Source organism: Vitis riparia, chromosome 17, assembly GCF_004353265.1.
Source record: "Vitis riparia cultivar Riparia Gloire de Montpellier isolate 1030 chromosome 17, EGFV_Vit.rip_1.0, whole genome shotgun sequence".
NCBI lineage: Eukaryota > Viridiplantae > Streptophyta > Magnoliopsida > Vitales > Vitaceae > Vitis > Vitis riparia.
In genome coordinates, this window is record NC_048447.1 from 18,333,210 (window position 1) to 18,351,554 (window position 18,345).

Here is an 18,345-nt window from a genome sequence, read left to right on the forward strand (position 1 = left end):
CATTATTGAAATTATAGAAATTTTTGGCTTTTACTAAAAAGTTATAATTTTTATTATAAAATATGAAAATAAAAATAAAGTTAAAAGGAAGAAAATATTAATTTTAAAAATTGAGATAAAAAATATTTTTTTACCCCTCAATTTTTTTAAAACTATTACTTTTCTAATAGAGACCTAAAAGAGTTTATGGTATTAAAATATGAAGAATAAGATAAAAGTCTAAAAATGTGATTAAGATATTAATAATGTGATAAATATACAAAAAAAAGATGATAAGGACGGAAGATTGTAATTCAAGTACAAAAATGTAATCAAAGTATAAAAAATGTGATAATATGAACATATAATAAATATATAAGATAACATGATATGAAAATTTATTTATTAGATAAGAACATATGGTTAGGATGTGATTAAGATAATGTGATAAGTTTAAAAAATATGTAGTAAATAAATAAAAGAGATATAATATTTAATTAAAATATTCTATTTTTTATTTTTTAATTTAATTATTAAATTATATTTAAAAATATGTTCAATATGATAATTAACCAATTTAAAAAATAATTATAAAGTTTATAGATTAATGTTATGCATGAAAAGATATTTTTGAAAGCAAAGGAAAATTAACTCATTGGGTTGCTCCACCGACAATGGCAGAGGTGGGTCATAGGTGGCTTCACTTTGGATAAGTAATTGGCAAATCAAATGTGAGAAGTTAAGATCCCTATTTAAACATTTTAAATTAATAAAACTATAATTTAACCGGTGACCAATTAATTTTTTTAAAAAAATTTAAATTTAAAAAATGATTTATTTTTTTTCCAAAATAACCTCTTAATATAATGGCCAAATGCAATTATAATAATTGAATTATGATTATAACCCTCCAATTGTAGATATAACCTCTTGACCATGGTTGAAATGGTCTAACTAGAGTTAGATTGGTTAACCATAAATGAATTGTCTAATGTCTATAACTATTCGAGTTTTCTTAAAACATGAAAGACATAAAATTAAGGTGATGATTATTTATTTTTTAACTTTTTATGGAAAACAATTTGTTTTTTAAAATTTAGGTTGTTTATTTTTCTATTTTTTTATAACTTATTATAAATTTTTTACTAAATGGAAAAAACCAAAATATATAACTTTTTCAAAATAGAAAAAATAACATATTAGTTTTTCTTTACTTTTTAATACTTAATAGAAATAAAATACTATAAAAACAAATAACCTAATATTTAACACTATTAAGCATTAAAGTTCTATTTAAAATTAAGTAAAAAAACAAACACCACGGGTTCAAAGAAATGAGACCTGTATGAAATAATGACATCTTAATATAAAATAATGATATAAAGTAATGTCTCCATTAATCCTTATAAACTACTCATCTTCATCTCCCATTTTCTCTTAAATTTTCCTTTCATGTCTCTATTAATTATTTTTAGCACTTCAAAATCAAATCAAAACCCTACAAAAATACAAAAATACAAAAAAAAAAAAAAAAACTCAAGTATTCATATATGTGCTTAAAAAATAATTTTACAACTTTTTTTTTTTTTTTTTTATGTTCTCATTCTTGCTAAAATCCAAACAAGAAAAGAGAAAGAAGAATAATAGTGAGACTCTAGGGGCACGCCAATGCTGAATTGTCAACATTTTTCCTAATTTAAAAGTGTGGAGGACCCAATATTGGGACCCTTGTGCATGGGCATTAATTTTGTGCCCACATCTGACCATAGATTGGTCCCATACTTCACTGAAAAGTCGATGGACAATAATATCAACTTTGTGATGTGTTGAGCCCACACCCCCACATGATTTTTCAACACTCTTGAGCACTAGTTTGAAATGAATATCCATGGCCTCGTTTCATTCTTACTACTACTTTTAGGGTTTACTAGAAATATTAGAATATTTCTAAACATCAATCTATAATATTCTAATTTTATTGATTCAAAAATCTGTATGTTATAGATATAATGAAAGAATGTAGTATTTATACAATAAAATATTGAATTAAGACGGTGTTTGTTTTTTTTTACTTAATTTTAAATAGAATTTAACAGTAAATCGTGTTTAATAATGTTAAGTATTAAGTTATTTGTTTTTATAATATTTTATTTTTATGAAACATTAAAAAGTAAAAAAAAAAATTAATATATATTTTTTAAAATTTAAAAAACGTTAAATATTTTGATTTTTTTTATTCAATAAAAAATTTATAATAAATTATAAAAAAATTTAAAAACCTAAAATCCCTTTCAACTAATTTATTTGTCAAATAGGCATGTGAATTTGACTCCACTAGTGATACAATAGAATTTTTGAAGTTGATTTCTGATAAGGTGGGCCCACCCATCAATAAAAGCAAATTAGTACACCTTGGAATTCATGGAGTTGTGGTCTGCCACATGAGACCAAGTGGGAAAGAGAGGTATAGCTAAGGATGTGTAGATTCAACCCTTTCTATTTTCAAATCCATTGCATTATTTTCAGCTCCTTCACCTTCACCTTGCCCCCTACCTTATATGTCTTCTCTATCTATGTAAATCTAAAGAATGTGCCCAATTGAATAGAGGAATATACCAATTCAATGGAAATATATATATAACTTCTAATTATTTTTAAGAATAAAATTTTGTTCCTTTACTCAAATATGAGAACTACTTTCCTTACTTTACTTTATGCTATCATATATAATGCAAAAATTTTTAAAGTATATTCTATATTTTTAATTATTGTTTAAAACATTTAAAAAAGAAACAGATGAAAATTCTTAAATTTATTCTGAAAATAAAGTTAAAAAAAAGACTATTTTTTGTCAAAAATTTACATGTGCTTTCTAAGTTAAAAAACTTATGTTTTGTTTTTAAAAATAGAAAAATATTTTATAGAAGAAGGCCTTTCTCCCTATTTTATCTGTAGATTGAACCCTATTTGATAAATTACCCAAACATGTATGAAACTCTAATTTAGCTCAAATTTGATCATCATCTAGCTTCTAAAAAAGTCTATTGTATATGTAGACAGGTCATTTGTTTGAAAGTAATGGTAAAATATGATACACGATGATAAGATAAGAACACACATCTTGCTGTCTAGACTGAAATTGGGTCTAAAATCATATGCCCATCTCGGCCCTTTACATGGCTTGTCCTGGGCCTAGCCCATCTTGGCTCATAAATATTTTTGTCAATGAGACAGGCATTTATGCAATCTTCAATGGACATGAACCACTCAAGAGTCAAAAATCATGACACCTATATACATACACTAGAAACCATGTATTGAGGCCTTTTGCTCGTCTTTAGAAACCCATTTATTACAGAACAAGAAGAAGATTACACTACCAACACACACTCAACAATCTTCACTCTTCCCATAACTGCAGGTGGAAAAACAAAAATACACAAAAAATAAATAACTTCGTCTCACTTCCGGGCAAAAAAAAAAAAAAAAAAAAAGAGGAAAAAAAACCCTTGATAGGATTCTATTACAGGAAACCAAACCACAAAGGGGAGAACACGTAATTCACTCTCCTCTTCCAGCACTGTCTAACTTGAGACTTTCCCACTGCAAAATGTACACAAAACAGCTTCCACGGTTCAAATTCTGCAGTTTGACCATTCTCAGCGAAGATGTCAGTCTTAAAATTTCTGCGTTTTTACGTGCATTATAACACCATACCAATTCACTAGTCGCCTAATCACCCCCAAGCTGCAAAAAAGGGCACAAGTCTTGACCAAACTGTCACTTAAATAGAGCAGATGGGAAACTATCCGCACAATCATAACTTACTAAAATGCTCTCCAGAATAATGCTCCTTTCCCCACTTCTTTCTCCAGTTTCGATCTCAAGCTGAACTCACAACAAACATAAAAACCTGGTATATTTACCCAATTTATTAGTTATTCTTGACCTTGGTGTCCCCTCAGTGGGCTCCATCATCTTTGTCTATTGTGGGGTTAACTTCCAAACTCGAACACAAGCATCTTCGCCAGAACTCACCACACTGGTATCGTCAGTAAATGCTAAACCATAAACCCCACCCAAGTGGGCTCCCTTTATGGTGACACGGCTGGATGCTGGCTTGTCAATCTCATATATGATGACACATGTGTCGAGTGACCCAGTAGCTACCATGCTGTTATCAGGAGACCAGGCCAGGCAATTTATGCGGGCAGTATGGTACAACATGTTCTTAACCCTCACCTGCATGAGATAATTGAATGAAAATGAATTAGGAGATGACACTTCCAAGTACAGGACAGAAGAGAACATGATAGTGCTCTGTTGAGCATTTAAATGTGGGCAATCTTTGTTGCACAACCACAGAAACTATAGCATATTAGAAATAAATTTATTGAATCCAACAAGGAGAAGATGGATCAAAATTTGGTAAAAAATAAAATTTCATAAAACCAATATCAGCTCCATGGTATACATGCCATCTCTAAAGTCAGTCATTTAACAACAAATGAATACTTGGTTCAGATAGTCAAGATTACATTAAAGCTGCTACCCAGCCTTAAAGATAAATGGAGCAGAAACTGCTCCTCTGAAACGGTGGTTTTGGGAAAAATCAAGCAAAGTTATACTCCGGATCAGGGAGTGACCCTCTATTTCAAATAAAACAGTACTCAGATTTTACCTGCTTAAAACATACTGTAATCCTTCTTAAAATGGCCTCCTATGGCCGTTATGCAACATGGAGGGAACAGAAAAGAAAGAACATGTTGAGGCAAACTTAACATTCCAGCTTGACTGAACTCTATATTCCTTCATACTGTAGAAAGAACATCAGGATAGAACCCAGGGAATAGACTTTCCTCCATAGGCTCCACATTTCAAAGATACATTTAAAAAAAAATTAAAAAAAAAAAATTCAGGATCCTTTTGAACTCAAAATTACCATTCTCTGTATCTCCAAAGAAAATATTGGAATTCAACTTCAAGGATGATTAAAATCAATGCAAAACCAAAACAAAGCACCTTTGTGCCCATGCAGACATGACACCGATGAATTCAATAGAATTGGAACTGATCACCTAATGGTGTTAAGAACAGGCTCAATATCAAAATAACAAAAGAGCTAAGAAAACTGCTAGTGACCAGATGGTTAAACTCAATGAATCAAGATACCTTTTTCATGTGTTTCTTTGTAGGACTTATGGAACAATCTACCATGGTTTAATTATGAAATGCAGTGAAGAAAAGTGTCCTTGCTTGTCACAACCAATTCCAGTTGTTCCATCTAGACCATGTCTTATACAGGTCATGTGTTTGACAGGCTTCGTAAAAAAAAAAAAAAAATGAGTAATGCTACATTTTAATCTGATTTTTGTTACTATGGAATGACAGGTGAAATCATAGAGCTTAAGAACATATGACTAGTAGAAATTTATTCTACAGATTGGTTCTTGATCGATTCATGTTATAAAATAAAACAAAAGCCTGCTACATTTCAGATCTGTATGTGCCTGCCGGTATGTGTGTGAGAGCTGAGCAATCTTGATGCTAGAAACAAATATCTAAAGCAGAGAATACAAAATGATCTATGAAATATATGAAGTTGATCAAACTACCTCTCTGGAAGCACGGTCCCAGACAACAGCTTCTCGATTGGCATCTCCTGATGCAAACATAGAAACATCTGGGGAATAACGTATAACAGTAATTGCACCACGATGTTTCTCAAGTACTGCCTCTTCTTTTAAAGTATCACCTGTGACAGAATATATGTGTAATTTACCATCCTGCCCACCTATTATAGCTTCACTTCCATCAGGTGAGATTACAGATGCAGCCACAGGAAACCCAAGGTTAATGGTCGATACTACATTTGTACCACGGAGAATAACAACTCCTGAATCAGTTGAAACCAGTGCCAGTTCAGGAGAAAGAAGGGAAAGGCTCAAGTCCTTTGGTTGACTGCCAATATCAACGCAATCTGCATCCCCACATTGATCCCCTTGTAGAGAAACTCTCCAAATCTGAGTCAGAAGAAAAGCAAACAACACATTAAAAATAAAAGAATATCATACAATTTTCTTAATAGAAGTGTGAGTTATGCAGAGCTCATGGACTTTGAGAAGTGATAGAGTTGATTTTATCTTCACTTCCAAAAAGAGGGATAATTGAAAAAGTGGTTCAAACTGAGTGTTCTAGGCAAATATCCCAGCATTTTTTCCATTAACATAGAAAAGAGGAAAGAAATAGTATCCATGTTTTATCAAAGTTGAAGTATGAGAATAGGTGTAAAAAAAGTCATTCAATCTCCATGTTTCAAGCAGGATAGCATCCATTGGTGATTGGATAGAAAAAAATTGTACATGCTTTAGAGTTATGATAAGACGGTTTCTCATGGGATCACATTTTCATCAGTACAATCTAAAAGAGTGGCTCTCACTAAAACAAATTGTGTTTCAAACAAAAATAATACCCAAAATACCTCTCAAAGAGATTTGTCTATGTAACATACATTTGACTGACTTGTATATCAGTTAACTCCAACAAAATCATATACAACAGACCTAAAAAGCTAAACTTCCATCAAAATTTGGGATTGTTGGACAGAAATGCCCTTACATGAATTATGTTATTGCCTTAGATTAGGTTGACAAATTTATTCTATCTATGCCCCAATTTTTACATCGCTTACTTTCTTGGATCTTTATTATCATGATCAAGTTCAAGCAACTCAGCATCAATTTTGGTCAAGGCAAGGATGTGTTTGGAGGAATATGACATCTCAATGGGCATTGAAATTGATGAATTTGAAAATCTGAGCAAACTAGAATGAAAAAAGTCAAAATTGTGGAAATGAGCTGAGTCTAGTGTTCGAATGGCACTAGGGGGCACACATTTAGATGCTGTTCTATTCTTCAAACATCCCCTTGGATGGTTCAAGAGCTCATTCATTTTTTAACAAATTATGTTTTTTGAATGCTTAGAATTATCCTTCTCAATAATTTTTCACTTCATAAATCCACTACAGGTAAGCCTTTTAGGGTTTATCTATTATGTTTTTTAAATGCTTAGAATTATCTTTTTCAATAATTTTGCACTTCCTAAATCCACTACCACTAAGCCTCTAGAGTTATCTATAAAAAATTAATTTCTGGACTTATGATGAGGACACACACAAAATTGGATAATTCTTAATTGAACATTGAAAAACTTGGACTGCTTATACCCCTTAGACAGTTCCATGGCTCAAGAATACACTTTCAAATTGATTCAATGGGCTTTCTATTTGAACCCCAACTTTTCCTCATTAGACGTCCTAACTCTCTATTTATCTATTGATTGGATCCCCTTTAGATAGTTCCATGGCTCAATGGCTCAAGAATACGCTTTCAAAAAAAAACTTTCAAATTGATTCAAAGGGGGTTCTATTTGAACCCCACCTTTTCCTCATCACATGTTTTAACTCTCGATCTATATATCTATCTTTTTTTTTTTTGATAGGTAAAGGCAATTGTATTAAAAGAAAAGGCATACACGACGTATACAAAGCAACTAAATAGGCGCGAATACACAAAAACTAGCAACCGCACCCTAAGAAGAACCTTACCAATCTACAAAGTCTAGCAAGGACATAGAACCCATCCCCAATGTACAATCTAGCACAATCCCAAAATAGATACAAAAGGAGTTTTTAAATGTATGGTCTAAACTTTCAAAGGCTCTCTTATTTCTCTCCTTCCAAATGGTCTAAAAAAGGCATAAAGAAGCAATTTTCCAAGCCTTTTTCCTCTTTTTTTTACCAACGAAAGAACCTCCTCAACTCAAGAGCAACCTTCTCACCAAAGAGTTCATCACCCACCATACATCAAATAAAGCAAAAATCAGCTGCCACAAAATGCGGGCTTTTGAACAATGCAGAAGAATATTGTCACTTGTTTCTTCCTCTTCTTTGCACATGTAGCATCTATTAGGCATCTTCCAACTCCTCTATCTATCTATCTATCTATTGGACTGCCTACTCCTTAAGACAGTTCCATGGCTTAAGAACACACTTTCAAATTGATTCAAGGGGGGTTCTATTTGAAACCCACCTTTTTCTCATTGGCTATCTATCTATCTATCTATCTATCTCTAGAAAATAGAGAGGGGCATGTAGAAATTATAAAAGTGTCTATTGAATCAATGCAAAATCAAATGGTTTAGCAAAAAGGTGTAACTTGAAAATTGACATCTTAGCAACCTAAAAATAAAATGTTCATAAGAACATTTATAACACCATGCATAAAAAATATTCCTAACCCTAGTTCACTGAAAAGTGAACATTCCTGCTGGAAAAAAAGGGTCCAGAGCTTCCCCATTTCTTCACTGATTATCAAATAATCATTCAGTATTTTCAGTTTTGGCTGAAGGCAAGCTATTTATATGGCATAGATATATGTTCAGGTAGTAGCCTATGCCTAAATTGTTTTCCATGGAAGAGATCATAATAAATTTCTATGGGGAGGAGGGGCCTTAGAGAACAAATTATACTTAGTGAAGTGGTCAACTGTTTGTAAAGCCAAATCGAAAGGTGGCCTAGGTGTTCGTTCTCTTTCTTTGCTAAATAAGGTCCTTCTTTGCAAGTAGTGTTGGTGTTACTTTAGTGAAGGTGATTCGCTGTGGAAAAATATCATTAGGGGAAAGTTTGGGCAGGAAGAAAGGGGTTGGAGGTCAGGTGTGGTGAGGGATTCCTATGGGGTCGGGGTTTGGAAAATGATTAGGAAGCAGTTAAGACTTTTTTAAGTCGAGGGTTTCTTTTGCAGTAGGTTGTGAGAGTAGGGTGAAGTTTAGGAAAGATAGGTGATGCAGTGAAGAGCCCTTATGTGAGACTTTTCCTTCCTTGTTTGCATTATCTGTTATGAAAGAGGCATGAGTAGCTGACTTTTGGGAACAAAGAGGGGAAGGAGGAACTTAGAACTTCCATTTTGTCAAGAATTTGAATGATTGAAAGTTGGTTGACATGGAGTGGTTTCTTCACATACTCCATGGATAAACAGTGAAGAGGGAGAAGGAGGATAGAGTGGTTTGGAAGGATGATAGCAAAGTGGTTTTCTCTATAAGAGGGCTTTATTCTCTTTTGGAGACGGGCTGTGCTATCCCTTTTTCCTTTAAAGATTGTTTGGAATTCATGGATTCCTACAAAGGTAAGTTTCTTCACTTGGGAGGCTTGTTGGGGTAAGGTGTTGACTTTGGATCAACTTCAAAGAAAAGGGTGGACGTTGGTCAATAGGTGTGTTTTGTGCAAGGAGAAGTCAGAGTCCATTGATCATATTCTTCTACATTGTGATAAAGCGAGAGTTTTATGGCAATTGGTGTTCTCCTTTTTTGGTATTCAATAGGTTATCTTTAAGACGATTAGAGAGACCTTTCTTGGGTGGCACAACTCTTTTGTTGGTAGAAGGCATGTTAAGGCTTGGAGGACTACTCCTTTATGCATATTTTGAACCATTTGGAAGGAAAGAAATTGGAGATGTTTTGAAAATGAGGAGTTGTTAGATCAAAGACTAAAAACATCTTTCTTAACAATTTATCTATGTGGGTTAAAGTGTACATAGGTAGAGGCTATACGCCTTTGGTGGACTTCATAGATTGGTTGGGTCTTTGTTGAGGGAGGGAGTATTTCCCTTCTTTCCTGCTTCTTTTTTTAGTGCTCAATGTATACAACCTGTGTACTTTCGTGCACTTTTTGCGTTTATATAATACTCTATCTTATTTATCAGAAAAAAAAAAGATAGATACAAAAATCATAAAATATTTAGACACAAGGAAAATGAGGATGACACATCACTCATGCATCAACATATGCATGGAACTTCATTTATTGTTTCATACACAAGCTTAGGAAACGCATGTAAAATATAACAAATGGACTCAAAATCAGGTTCATGACACTTTGGGCATACGTCACAGAATAAACAGGATAACATGGATAGAACTTCAGAGAATAATTAACATGGATTAGAACTTGAGAGAAGCATATTTTTTAGTTTCCTTTCTTTATACTGGTAAGGAGAAAAAAAAAGTGGAATAAAAAGATAAAGCAGAAAAAACATTTCATATATGACTTCGATGGACATAAGCATGCATATTTCAAATAATTAGTCACCTTGTTGTCAAATCCAGATGAAACAATCTCTTCTTCAACTGCTGCAAAACACTTGATTTGAGAATTCTCTTTCCTATCCAATCTTCCGCTATATCCAATTCCTTGAATCCATTTAATTATTAAACCATCATAGCTGGTGGACAATATAACTTTGGGATTGCTTTTGAGTACTGCTAGTGAATTAACATTCTTCATGTGTCCAGAGAACGATAATGGGCCTTTATCCAGATCACTTGCTGAGAATATACTGACTGTGCCACCAAGAGAAATCGTGACAAGATGATCATTTTGCCAAAGACACCCCACTAACATGTCTTCCACTCCTCCTGAGCCGGGACAAGTTAAAGTTTTCTTCACCTTTCCATTACCATCTTCAGAGATCTCCCATACTTTTGCAGACTTGTCAGCAGACACAGTCAACACCTAGTGAAAATACCACTTATTATCATTAGATAATAAGGCAGCAAACAAAATGTCAAAATATATAATAAGCATGCCACATGGAACTGAATACAAGTGTCAAGTGCAAATGCATCTGTAGGCATTGAATTTGACCAATCCTTAAATGTTTGGAAGTGGGGACATGGCTATGTGACTAAGGTGTCCTTTTATTCTCCATCTCTACTTAGGTAAAAATTAAATCTATGTGTTACATAACTTGTTAGACATGGGCACTTCATGCATTTTGAAATCTTCAAGAGAGAGAAGCAAAAGATCAAGTACCCTAAGCCTAAGAATTAGAGTCATAATGGGTTATTAGAATCCCAGTAGACTTTAAATTTCTTAGAAAAGTCTATAAATAAGGCTAATCAATGTAAATCAAGGTAATTGATTGAAGTTAATAATTTTTTTTTTTTTTTTTTTGCAAGTGTTGCAATCCTTAATGGTGAGACTTTATTGAGGCTTTAGTGAAATCCTAAGGTTTCTATCTCTTCTTCTTTGTATCTTCTTTCTCTATATTTTTTTATTTGTATTTTTCTCTATCATAAACTTTATCCCTAGTTCCCTTCCTTAAACCCTAAAAAATAAAAAACCCTAGCCCACCTATTTGATTGTAGGCAACCATCCTAGAGTTGTTGTGCATCACATGGATACTTCAAGCATTTTGAATCTTCAAGTGAGGGATGCAAAAGATCAAGTACCCTAAGCCTAAGCACTTTGTCCTGATCACAAACTTTTTCCTCTTTTTTTGTTGCAATGCCAGTTGTGTTGTAAAAAATAGAATTTCAAACTCATCTTCTATATTCATATCCTTCTATGTTCTAACTAATATTGGTAGTGTATCTATAATGTAACATAATACAAAGCAGTAAAAAGCCAAAAAAAAAAAAAAAAAAAAAACAGAAGGGAGAAGAAAATCATAAGGATGATTATCATGCACAACCACATGTATAAAAACAATTTTGATACAGAGAACACAGAGCATTCAATCTCTGTGGACAAAGGCCATTTAGTCCTGTCAACTTACATGTTAGGAGAGTTGAGCAGGATATGGTTTTAAGTCCTAACCTCTGGCATTTTTGCATGCAAATGGTCCCAAGACTCAGATCTGCACATTCGTATTTGGCAGCCTGAGACTTGTACCATTAGGGTCTGAAAATTCAGACCTGCATATTTGTACTTGTCTACATTTCTCATTGTCAACATTTATAATAAACAGAAAGTAAATTTTATTTAAATAGGCTAAGGTCATTACTAGGTTGTTGGAATTGATATGGTCCTAGTATCTGTATTTTTGCATAAAATGGCCACTATCCAGAAAAACCTGCAGATTTGCATTTGGCAGCCTGAGACACTTACTTACCTTTGTATGCTCAATACTCTACATTTTTCTATTAAGACAATAGTTTTTTTTTTTTTTTTGATAGATAAACAACCAAATATATTAGAAAAGGCTAAGAAGCCGCACGTTCTATTAAGACAATAGTTGTTATATCATGCTATCATACACCCTCTTTAGTATAGAAGAGGGCATAAATAATTGGCATCAGATTGTAAGCACCTTAGGTTTTATAAAGCAGGTAAAAGATAAAAACAAGAGCTTCTATTTTTTTCCCTTTTTCTTAAATCTTCAACTTAAATTATATTTGAACTAATTGAAAAAAGACCTTTTTTTTTGTTTGAAAAAGGACCATTTTTGTTGCAAAAAAAAAAAAAGAGTTTAAAAAGTAGCTTTTGTTTCTCTCCCAAATTTTTTATTAGATCTTGAGCAGAGTAAATTTTCTGGGCTTACTTGTTTACTATCAGGACTCCAGCTGACAGCATAGATGCTGCCTTTATGACCATCTTCAGAGGATAGCTCTCCAATCTTCTCTCCGGTTTTTCCATCGTAAATCACACCCTTCTTATCAGAACTTACACTGATGAACTTGCTCCCATCTGGAGAATACCTTATACAGTTGACAAAATTTGAATGATGCCTGCAGATTAATAAACAAAAATCTTCGTGAACACAATAATTTGTGAAACAAATACTCAGCTCCAAAGCACTCATCATTTTCTTATAGTCACTCCAAGAAGATAATGAACAAACAATACAAAAGATTTCATTAGTCTAAGTCATGTGAAAACACAATGGAACAATTTTCTTAGAGTTGAAGAGGTTGTTCAATAAAGTTCAAGCAGATTTTTGTATCAAAGTTCCAAAAGAAAATTCCCACTCCCCTTTCATTTTTTGTGGCAATGTGGGCACTTTTTTGGTGTCTCTTTTCTTAATACAATTTTCTTTTTACCTATCAAAAAAGAAAAAGAAAAAAGAAAAGGAAATTCCCACTTCCCCTCGTCTTCAGCATCCACTCACTCCAATACAGGTGGATATTGATATGATTTGAAAGACAAGGTAAATATTACTTAATATAATGACCAATTGAACTCTAGTTGTCTTTATTGATGATAAGTATAGTAGGTTCATCACAAGTAGGTAGCTCATATTGTAGGGTCTCAGAAAAGGATTTTATGGATTCTTGGATTTCTCAAAGTGAAAGTGTTCTTTGCTGGAAAATCAAATCAATGTTGCTCTGTACAGAAAAATCCTGGATTTGAAAGGATGTAGTTCCTAGTTCAAATTGCTCCAACATGGATGTGGAGAGAAGAAATAGGCACATTGCATCAATATTTGGATGCATCAAGAAATAGGCAAAGGTTCCCGCATTTTCATGCACAGGTATGGGTAAAGAAGTCAGTCCAAGAGAGTAGGCTCAGGATAGCAACTTTAGAACAAAGAAGCATATTGGGAGAAAGGATGAAGTTACCAGACACAACACTTAAAACAGAAGCCTATCAAGAAGAAAAAAAAGAATAAAATTCTAGATTGCAAAAACAAAATGGGTAGAATAAATATTTAGGAAAATTGACAATATAAGAATCAGAGAAATAAGGTAGGGATGATTGCAGATAAAACTCTGAAAGCAGTAAGGTAAGATTAGCAATTTAGAATATAGAAACACTTATGTAGGACAACCCTAAAGTGGTTGTCTACAATCAAATAAGGGTAGGTAAGGGCTTTACTACTTTACGATTTGAGGAGTGAAACAAGGAATTATGGCTATGGTAGCAAGGAAAGGAAATAAAAGTCAGAAAAAAGAAAGAAAAGCTGGAGAATAAGAGAAGAAAAAAAAACTTAGTGTCTGTTTGGCTATATTTCTTGATTTTTGTTTTTAAAAATAGAAACTTCCATATATAAAGTATAAACTCTTACACAAAAAGTATAGCACAAAAAGACTAGACTTACCTTATGTCCTTAAAATTCCAAAATTTTAAAATTTGAGTATGTAAAAATTTTTTAATACCTCAATTTTTTTAATCAGTTTTTAAAACCATTATCTTTTTAATGTAAGCCTCTAAAAGTTCCTATATTTCATAAAGAAGTCACTACTATTTCCTATTTTTAAAAACAAAATGCAGTAAATATATCCAAATGGACACTTAGTTCTCACAATTATTACTAGCTACAAAATCATATATTCCTCTAGAAAAATTTATGATCTCAAACATCATATTATAATAGCTTATTGGAAAGAATTTGCAGTCAATTCCTTCATGAGGTGGGGAGGGTGAGAAACGCTTGTAGATGCATAGGCATTTGACTACACCATCCAGAGGTTGAAGTAGCTAATAACCTTGTAGAGGCATAGGCATTTGACTACACCATTCAGAGGTTGAAGTAACTAATAACCTTCATCTCTGCATATGCATGACTGAATATAGTAACACATGAAAGACATCTTAGTCAGATTACAATAATTACACTACAACAAACCTGTGGGATTGCTTGAATTTAAAAGGTGGTCCTTCGTAGAAGTTCACTAGAAAGTCCTCTCCACATGTGACTATGCGAAATGGTCGGGTTGGCTTAAATGCACAGCTAAGAACTCGCTTTGAATGGCCATCAAACTCCCCCACATTACTGCCTGAGTCCCACCTATTTAAGACATAAGAGGATAAGAAAGTATTTCATTGTATTGAATTGAAGTGAAAATAACAAGCATATAATGTAACATATAGATATTCATGAAGGCTGCAATTAACTTAAGGCATCAATAGGCTAAGTACCATGAATGATGACAATTCACTCAAATGTAAGATACAGTAATTAAAAATATACAAGACAAACCATCTAACCATCCCCCTCTTTTAAGAGATGCTTGAACATGGTAAATGGCCAAAATGTGCAAATACTTTAAGAAGAAAGCCCAACCCCAAGAAACGAGTATGGAAGCATAATTAATATGTTAGTATGAAACCTGCAGCTAATATGCTTCTATTTGATGATGGCCTCTTGGTAAATTGGAGCATGTCAAAACATGCCAACAACCTTTGAAACAAGGCTGAAAATATTAGAAACTGACGGAATATTGGTCACTGGATTTTACAAAATCCTAATAAATGAGATAATATCACTAATAATGAAGGCCACATTGAATTCCTTGTCATAAGTTGAATACTGTTGCTTTGCATTAATTAGAAAAAATGTCATTGGATGCCCTTCCAATTCCTGCGTTGGAAGCATTAGCTGACACTTCAAGGGCCCCAATCTCTTTAGAGGAATCATCATCTTTGTCATTATCTGTTGTCGTCATCTTTTTTGTATCAACATTAATGTGCAAATTTCCTTTTCAGCATTCCCACGCCATAAGCCCCATTTCTCTACATTTACAACAATGCTCACTGATCATCAAACTAAGTTTTTTTGCAAATTTGAGCTTGTCCAGCAAACCTCATTATAGTAAATTGAACCCACCTTTCATCTGACATGTCATACCAACCTAAGTATCTCTTTCCAAGGTAGCCAACCAATCTAAAAAGACTTAGATTAATTTTTATAGCAAAATTGGTACTTCTATACTTACCTTCTTCGTAATATCACCAGCTATGACATGCTGATCATGTGTATTATGCCAATCCAACTCCATGACATCATTTTCTATATCCAAGAGAGTAGTTTGAAGCCTTTCAAGATGATTTGTTGCCCTCGGATTAGTCCTAGGAGGCAAATTTGAACTAACCCCTTGCTTCACAATCTCCCCAACACATGCTTTCTTGTCTTTAGTGTCACTAATTGCTGGTTTGGAAACAATTAACAGTGTGTGGTTCTTGTATTTGGGCTTCCAAAGCATCAACCTTCTCCATAATCATGTAGAGAAAATTGTCAAGTTGATGATTTGTCAATTTTCCTTTAAAACCTCGACCACTTCTACTTGTCATAGTGCTATAGTAAGCTTTGATACCAAATTTGATGCAGGATGTTAGAATTTCTAGCACTATACGGCTTTCTTGTGTTATAGAATAAGGTGAAGAAACTAAAAGATGGCTGGAGAAAAAAAGGAAAAGAAGAAGAAAAGAAATCCTTGGCAATCACACCAAGGTTCCTAGGCAATCACATCTAGCATTTCCAAAGCAATCACACTTGGGAAGCACACAATCAAACACTTAAAGAAGCATAATAGATGCTGAAACTTATATTAAACTTCTCCCACTACTTTGGAAGACTATATATGTATATAATAACCTTAACAAAGGTCAACCACTGAATAAAATAAAAACTTAATTAAAATAGAAACTTAACAAACTAACTATGGCAAGTCCCAAGATGAATTTGATTCATCATTAGTGTCCCACATTGCGGCTTGGACATTGGGACCAGCCTTTCCCCTCCTCTTGTAAGTCTCCAAAGGCTGTTTCCAATGTTGTTTTCCATAAGATTTCCATCTATTAGGTGAATAAAATTTTGTCCATGGTTAGGTTCACCGCATTGCTTTACAGGATTCTGACAGGATTTTTTCTGGAATCCAAGGGGTTTATTTTTCAAGGTGGTTTCATTAGGGGCTTTAAGGTGGGGACTACTTCTTGGGGATGATTTTTCCTTTTTCTTTATAGGTAAATTTTTGTCCTTTTAGGGACTTGAACCTGAAACCTCCCAGAAACCCTCCCCAATCTTTTACCACTTGAGCCAGCCCTCAAAGGCTTCTTGGGGATGATTTTGGTGCATTGGGAATGAAAACATTTGAGTAAAATGGGGGAAAGGAATGAAATAGAATAGAAATTAGCAATTCTAATGGTCAAAATGGAGGGAATTTGTGAAGAGAAATGGATTCTCAATTTCCTTGCTAAAAATGGTGGAGTTTGGGAGGATTTGGAACTAATTAAAAGCATAAGCTGGGAAAAAAATTTCTTTCTCCAAAACTATCCTTGTCACAACCCTTCCTCTTTAACCTTGCTCTATGAAAGTTAGTACTCTCTCTCTCTCTCTCTCTTAATATGCTATGTTGTCCCTCTCTACCATCTCCACCACTGATTGATTAGTCCATTGCAGAACTTTTATACACTTTTTGGTTGGAAGTTGGATAGATAAGGTAACTTAAATCATGTTAGGAGTGTTAACTTAGAGCTTAATCTCAGTTGTCTAATAGACGTGTGAAGGATTACGTTGGATATTCTTTTATGCTTCAAATAATTAGTCCGTACCATGAACAAGTTATTTTTATGCATGAAGTTTTCAATTATCACTGCAAATTAATTTATCTCCGGCAGATAAATAGGATATAATTGACATTTTTATTGTAATTGAAGATAATTAAATCTTTTTTCATTTTTTTTGGATTCCTTAGCATCTTAACAATGTAAGGGCAAGTCATTGTCCTACTCCTACAAGTTCACTGGAAAACGTAGTTTTGTATAACCAAATAAGCAAATGAATTCTCCGATTTAAATTCCCTCCAATTTTCATTTCATCTCATTTTCATTGATTGAATCACTTCCTTTCCCTTCATTTCCTCAATTTACCAGTAAGCAAACACAGCAGCATCAATAGCACATTCTCAAAAACCAAAAACCTACTCACATAAAAGCGCGAACAAACGACTTGCCCTTGCCGTCACCAGACACCACGATCCTCATCCCATCCGCTGACCATTGAAGATCATCGATCCGACCAGACAAAACCCTAAACTCCTTCTTCAGCACATGATCATTGTGCGTCCCCCAAATCCTAACCGTTCCTGAGACGTCCGCTGATGCGATCCACTCGCCGTTGGGGGAGAAACGCGCCACGGTAGCCTGATACGCGTGCTCTCCATAGATGGAGACCTCGAGAGGCTTATGGAGGTAGCGGATGATGACGGATCTACCGTTGGTATAGAGAATGGCATTGGATTTGGGATCGCCGGAGATGAGAATGCCTCGGCCGCGCTCCGTGGACGGCACGCAGGCGTAGGTTTCGGAGAGCTCTGGCATTGGGGAGATGGAGATGACTGTTTTGGGGAGCTTGCGAAAATAAGAGTAGAAGGCGAGTGGAGATCAGAGTTGAAAAGTTCTGGGAGCCTTTTATAGTTGTCTCTCTCTTCATTACGTGTCCTCAATCATGCGCTCCATTCATGTAATATTTTGCTTTTTCAAGGGTATTTTTGGTCATCAAATTTTTTTTAACTTAATATAAAATACCTGTTATAATTTTTCATGTGTTTCTTTTATTTTTATTTCTAGAAATAGAAAATAGGAAAATATATCATAACACCATCGGTAAGAAATAATTACAAAATTAAAGCAATTATTGTAGGAAGAGTGTAAATGTGAAAAAGTGATTTTAAGTGTTTTTTGTTTGTCCCAAATAGGGAAAAAGAAGAATACCTTTAGTGGGATTATTATCCTTAGCCTAATGGGTTTGTGAAGAGGTGAGGGAGAGTCTTATGTGCCCATGGGACCTAAGTCCATTTGAGTGGGGCTTT

General features: G+C 33.8%; 1 protein-coding gene across 1 annotated transcript; it reads right to left on the reverse strand.

The window, feature by feature from the left end:
* Window positions 1–3,256: 3,256 nt before the first annotated feature.
* On the reverse strand, window positions 3,257–17,920 carry LOC117904769 (actin-interacting protein 1-2). The gene is made up of 6 exons (XM_034817524.1): window positions 17,463–17,920; window positions 14,382–14,543; window positions 12,357–12,543; window positions 10,124–10,546; window positions 5,595–6,002; window positions 3,257–4,221 (listed from the first exon to the last, which is right to left on the reverse strand). The coding sequence occupies exons 1-6, from the start codon at window positions 17,852–17,854 to the stop codon at window positions 3,964–3,966; spliced, it is 1,830 nt and encodes a 609-aa protein (XP_034673415.1). The 5' UTR covers window positions 17,855–17,920; the 3' UTR covers window positions 3,257–3,963.
* Between the last annotated feature and the right edge of the window lie 425 nt (window positions 17,921–18,345).